We start from the raw sequence: 6,329 nt of genomic DNA, 5'->3' as shown, positions 1-6,329 counted from the left end.
ATTATATTTCTTTCATTATTGCGGTACTTATAATACATGCATACGCATAAGTGACTAAAACGTAGTTTGTGCAGGGCCGTAGCTAGCATGGGAAACTTAAATAAAAGGAGTTTTAGACTATTAAATACTCCGCTGCCCCCCTCCCCTCCCCCCCCCCCCCACGGCCCTGTTGTTGTCGTTTTTTTTTTTTTTTATTCCTTTTCAATCATTATAATTATAGAAAGTATATGCATGTATATAAAATTATGAACTTTACACAGTTTCAAAGTACTGATAAATCAAAGTTTGTCTTAGTAAAAAAAACGGGGGGGGGGGGGGGGGGGGGGGGGGACGCAGTCCAGTGGTAAAGTCCTCGCTCAAGCTACGCGGTCGGTGTGGAATGAACCTAGTTGGTGGGCCCGTTGGGTTATTTCTCGCCCCTGCCAGTACACCACGACTGGTATACCAAAGGTGGTGGTATGTGCTATCCTCTCTGTGGGATAGTGCATATAAAAAATCCTTTGCTTCTAATGGGAAAACAGGTATTGGGTTTCCTCTTTAAGACTACATGTCAAAATTCAAATTGACATTGACATTCAATAGCAGATGATTAATAAATCAATGTGCTCTAGTGGTGTCGTTAAACAACACAAAGTTTATTTTAAAGACATACTGTCTGGCCAAACCGCAGTTCATAAATTAATCTTCGCCAACGCTCGCCTCAAGCTGGTACGTATGTTTAAAGTTACATTCTCTGGTTACCATATTATAACATCATGTACAAATGTGAACTACAAGCTCAAATGCACTTTTTAAAAAGTTGTGTATGTTCGCTATGAACGGATATCGTCAAACGTATACGCTTGATTCGTCGCCTGGTCCGCCATACCTCGGCAAAGCACAAACGACAGCCTGTTGTCAGTTTCAGTTAATACGTGCGTTTGCCGATTTTAAATTGTATGGTTCGTCTCAAAAAATTAAAAGAGAAATCTTGCGCTGTACGAAGAACGTTCGGTTGAGGATACGGTACTAGAGTCTTTAGTTAAAACCGGTTTGATCTTGACAACGTATTATCGACAGTCGTACCTTCCTATTTCAGAATTGATATTTTACAAAGTGTTAGTAGAACTTTCAAAGTTTAGTTTGTATACTAGTAACACATTCATCATGTATATATTTTTATAATAAAATCGACAAATTCAAATAAATATTATTTCGTTTGGAAAGGGTAAAGTTGGGGGGGGGGGGGGTGTTTAACGACATCAAAGATAAAGCATATTGATTTAATAATCATCCGACCCCATACAACCGTAAATAAAATGTGTCGAGTGCGTCGTTAAATAAAACATATCCTATCCTTCCTTCCATCTGCTGTTGGATGTCTAACATTTGGTAATTTTGACATACGTATAATCTTAGAGATGAATCGGGTGCATGTGCAGGGGGAGGGTATTGGAGGTCGAAACCTTTACTTGCCCAAGCTTAAAAAAAATTTGAAATGTATGTTTGGGGGGAGCATGGCCCCATATAAACTTCGCTTAACACAGTCTATAACCCCAACCCCGCTGAAATCCCTGCACACGTGCCTTGAAAACCCGCTTAAATTTTTTTTAGCAAGGGATTGTTTATATGTACCATCCCACAGACAGGATATCACATGCCCTGGTCTTTTTGTATACCCGCCGATGGGGATCGATCCTAGGCTGACCGCGCATTTAAAAAAGCACCTTTTTAGGTCTAAGTAATGAATAAAAATAACATATAGTAACGCGTATGCCAACAGCTGACCACTGTCAAAATTTCAAGGCAAATCGCCCACTCACCGACCCCTGGAAAGGCGTTGTACGATACCTCTATGGATATAAATATGTTTTGGAGATATGAGACGATCTCTCAATCAAGACAGTTAAATTTGTTCAAAAATTAATCTCACGTGATCTCTTGTTGGGGAATTCTATACTTGTGATAAGCTAATGAAAACCGAGATCGGTAGGAGCCCGTCAAAAGTGTTCCACTTTCAAAATCATGGCTTTCTTTTTGACCTGGATAAGCCAGCGTAGTGAAACCAATGCGGAGTGCGGCGTCATATATGCACCAAACGTAATTGGATTTTCTGTTCTATATGCTTAAATAATAAAAATATTCCAGGGAATGTAGTTTTAACCTAAATCGTTCATGAGCTAGTAGGGTTTATCGGTATCGTTTTGGGGAATTAGGCTCATAGTAATGTTTACCAAGCTATGTATGTCTAGGGTTGGAAAATAGGTGATAGCAATGGAAAATACGTGTAGCTTTTGAGTAGTATCACTCTTTTCTTGATCCTACCCTAAACATATCTGAAAATATTGGCAATCCAAGTGTGTGTGTGTGTGTGTGTGTGTGTGTGTGTGTGTGGCGCGTGGGCGCGCGCGCGAATGTAAATATGTTCGCATATATGTAAACTGTTTTATTTCAATATTTTAATTAATTCATTAAAAATGAAATAACAAGAAAAGCAGATTTCATAGTTTTAGTGTATTTCACATAATCAACGGAGGGTTTTTGTATGCTATACGTCAATGTGTTATGCACAATTAGGGGAAAGTGGGGCATAATGGAACACTGAACTTCCGTGCTGCAATACGGTTTAACAAAACATAGTAGAATACTAATCAAGTGTGATATACGTTTATGCAGTTCAAGTATTTAAGTAGGTATAGGCATTGTATGCCTAAATCTAAACCAAAAACAAATATTTAACAAACAAAATTTGCGAGTGAGAAACCATTTTGCCCCATAGTTGGGGTAAAATGGCAACCAAGGTTCCATATTGCCCCCATAGATGATTTCTTGAGAAAAAAAACATCGTTAGGCTACATATCATCATAACTGTATTTAAGGTTCAAAACTAAGAAACTAGAACAATCCAAACACAGTTGTCTAACACAAACAGCTTCTCAAAGGCAAAAGTGACATGTAAAACTGACGTCGTCATTATTTTCATCAATACCAGCACACGCTGGGTGAGACCACTTCATGCACTTTCCACACTGTATCATACCATCTTGTTTGCTTCTGCTCCACCATTCATTGCATTAAATGCACTCTGCATCATTTGCCTCATCATCTGATGAATGATTATATACCGGAGTAGACGTCTTGCACTTTTTTGGTAGGCCGAATGTTGGTTTGGGAGTGGTTTTAACAGAACGCTTAGTGGTGTTTTTCATCAAATTTGTTTTTTTCGAGGTCAAGGTGTTGCTGGTTGTTTTCGTAGAGGTTAGCTTCTTTGATTCAATAAGTGTCCCTTTGTATGGGCTACTTGTGAGAATGACTGTTGTACCCCGTCTTACATTTGGTTTTCGGTTAGTTCTGGTTGCTTTTGGAGGTGGAGAAATTTCAAAAGGTGATATGTATGAAATTGAATCATTTGAAAGAGCTGTTGGCCGATACATTGCTTTCACTGCATTAAGCTGGGGTATGGCTGATGTCGAGGTAGAGGGTGTTGCTTGAGGTACTATTTCCACGGGTAGGGCACAACTGGAAGTAGATACCACTGGCTGAGTTAGTTCAGGTACGATATCTATTGACGTTGTTGGTGTTAGAGCAGATGTTGGTACCACTGCCATAGGCTCATCTTGTACAGTAGTTAAGGCTGAAGGTAATGCCGCTACCAGTGAGGTAGGCTCTGTCGGTGCATCAGGTCTAGACTGAGATGCTGATAACAGTGTGTGTGTAGTATGTTGCTCTTTGCACATAGCTTGATTTTTGTCCCCATTGGAGGACGTTGCAAGGTGTTCTGGGCAAGCTATGTCAGTTGCATCAGCTGCAGCAAATTCATGTGGTAAAAACGCATCTCTATCGGTAGGATATATTCCGGTTCTGCGAAATCCATTGGCTGCAGTTAAGGCCGTAGCTGATTTCATATATGCTTTACCAAAAAGTTCAGCAATTTGAAAGGTTGTCACAACTCTACCTGTATTATTTCGTAACCATTTTTCAAGTTCTTGGTCATAGTAGGTCGATAAAGGTTTCATAAAACTCACATCTAGTGGTTGCATTCTATGTGAGCAGTGAGGAGGTAAACATAGTAATACTACACCATTTTCCCGTGCTAGATCAATGACCTCTAAATGCTTGGTATGTGTGGCATGCCCATCTAATATTAACAAAACAGGGTTATCTTTAGATGCACCTGATGACTTCACAAAATGCTTAAACCATGAAACAAACAAGTCCATTTGCATCCAACCGCTTTATGACATGCATAAATTGATCCTGGTGGAGAACCATTCATCAGTTCAATTTTCATTCTAACCCTTGGGAAAATAAACATAGGCGGAATAAAGGCCCCAGTTACACTCATGCAAATTTCAACAGTGACAAGTGTCCCACGTTCAGCTGAGACCAAGCTACCAACTTGTCGCCTCCCTGTTTGGGCAAGGATTTTTGACGGTTTGCTTTGAACGGTTGTTATACCCGTTTCATCCACGTTATAAATATTGTTTGGTGGAAATTTATATTTTTCCATTAGTGGCTCCAGAAGATCAAAAAATTTGTTCACATTAACTCGATTAAAGGACATGGCCCGAGCTGCTTTCTGTTTTTCTTTATTGAAATAATTTTTTAATCCATTTCGATCAGCTAGTTGAAATGCAAGGTTTCTTACATCAGAGGTTGAGAGTCCAAACATCATAGACTCCATTTTTATTATGTACTCAACGAGGTCTTGTTCCATATCAGCAGAAAACGTTGTCTGGAAATAAAGATAAAACTATCATTAGTCTCACATTGCAATAACAAACAAACAAAATAACAAAAAATAATAATAACTCCCAATGTGTGTAAGTTAATCCAGATACCTTCATTATATCTTACAAAAAAACTAAAAATTCAAATGGGCCACTATATATTGCTGCAATTACAATGGCGCAGTTATATTCCTAAGCAAGTTGGCAGAAGAAAAACATTTAAACTCAGGGGCGTGCACATAAATTTCTGCAGGGGGGTCTACAGAATTATTTTTCTGCAGAGGGGGTGGTGTATATGTTAGTGTATATTCCATATCGTTAGTACATTACATAACCAAAATGACTGTATTTTTTTTTTAGCAGGGGTGTGTGTTTCGGCCCCCCAAACACCTCCTCCCTGCGCACGCGCCTGAAACTTCCACAAACACAAGCCCATGTCCAGTGTCAGGTTGGTACGAAGATCCTTTTTCCAAAATAAAAAAACCCATTTTTACTAAAATTCCTGTGGAAACTCCAGGGGCGGATCCAGGCGGGGGCGCACGGTCCGCACGCCCCCCCCCCCCTATTCACGGCAGACGTTATATTTTTTACGTTATATTTTATTCTCAAGATTGCAGGAAATCGCATCTACGGCACAACTGCGCCCCCCCCCTTATAGAAAAGGCACATCTGCGCCCCCCCCCCCTATAGAAAATCCTGGATCCGCCCCTGAACTCCATAGTGTATGTCATCACTTACTGTGAAATGTCCCAATATTTTTGTAGATCCTTTTGCGCATTTGTTGAGACCTTTGTATCGTCGACGAAAGGTGGTTTTAGGGACATTAAACTGCAAACTGGCTTTTTTCAGGCCTAACCCATTTTTTATTGAATTCAGTGCGTCTCTCATAGCCACTTCATCCCACGACTGTCTGCAACTCTTTCTAACATAGTTCCTCACCATTATTCCTGTAACTGTATAACTGGAAAAGAAATAATTATGATCTTAAAATTTCTCCAATATGAACTAGAAATGCATGGGGCAAAATGGGCCAATAGTTCATTATGCCCCGGCCATAGGTGTTCCATTTTCCCCCCATTTTTGTGGCATTTTAACGCCATTGTTACAAGTCAGGTTTTTTTTTTTTACATTGAATTTTTGCTTGTGATATATAGCTCTAAAACTGCTAGATACAATATAAAAAACATTGCATTGAATCACCGTTAACTGGTGGATTTTACTAGATAATAAAAGTTTGCTTACCTTATATCAGAGAGGTTCAATTTCTTTTTTTCTCTGTAAAATTTAAAAACCCACGCCTGTCGCACTTTTTTCAACGTATATCTGTGACGTGTAACAAGGGAAATAATTCTGATTAGTTTAAGACATCATAAGTTCTACATTGTACTGTATATTTCGATGATTCATTCTGCCCCTAGGGTCCATTATGCCCCACTTTCCCCATCAGCTTATTTCGTGTTGCGTCCCAAACTTTTGTGACCTCAAAATGAATTTGAATAATTCAAGTAACATTTAGATTTACCAGATTCCTAATCAAAACTCAATTTCAGTGTCCTTGTACAACAACAAATTAAATAGAAGTCCTGCCATCAAAATATATAAGCTTTTCTAATTGTGAGG

At 39.2% G+C, this 6,329-nt stretch overlaps 1 protein-coding gene across 1 annotated transcript; it reads right to left on the bottom strand.

Annotated features, from left to right (window-relative positions):
- Nucleotides 1-2,474: 2,474 nt before the first annotated feature.
- Nucleotides 2,475-5,999, bottom strand: LOC121390478. The gene is made up of 3 exons (XM_041522306.1): nt 5,952-5,999; nt 5,448-5,670; nt 2,475-4,714 (listed from the first exon to the last, which is right to left on the bottom strand). Exons 2-3 carry the CDS (start codon nt 5,649-5,651, stop codon nt 4,163-4,165), a joined length of 756 nt encoding a protein of 251 aa, XP_041378240.1. The 5' UTR covers nt 5,652-5,670; nt 5,952-5,999; the 3' UTR covers nt 2,475-4,162.
- Nucleotides 6,000-6,329: the final 330 nt, after the last annotated feature.

The sequence above is a fragment of the Gigantopelta aegis genome, chromosome 15 (genome assembly GCF_016097555.1).
Source record: "Gigantopelta aegis isolate Gae_Host chromosome 15, Gae_host_genome, whole genome shotgun sequence".
NCBI classification, from domain to species: Eukaryota; Metazoa; Mollusca; class Gastropoda; order Neomphalida; family Peltospiridae; genus Gigantopelta; species Gigantopelta aegis.
This window is presented reverse-complemented; position numbering and strand designations above follow the sequence as displayed.

Coding starts and splice junctions, on each gene's coding strand:
- LOC121390478 (XM_041522306.1), bottom strand. CDS start 5,651: ATGGTGAGGAACTATGTTAGAAAGAGTTGCAGACAGTCGTGGGATGAA. Junction 4,715..5,447: donor AAATATTGGGACATTTCACA/GTAAGTGATGAC, acceptor CTTTATTTCCAG/ACAACGTTTTCTGCTGATAT.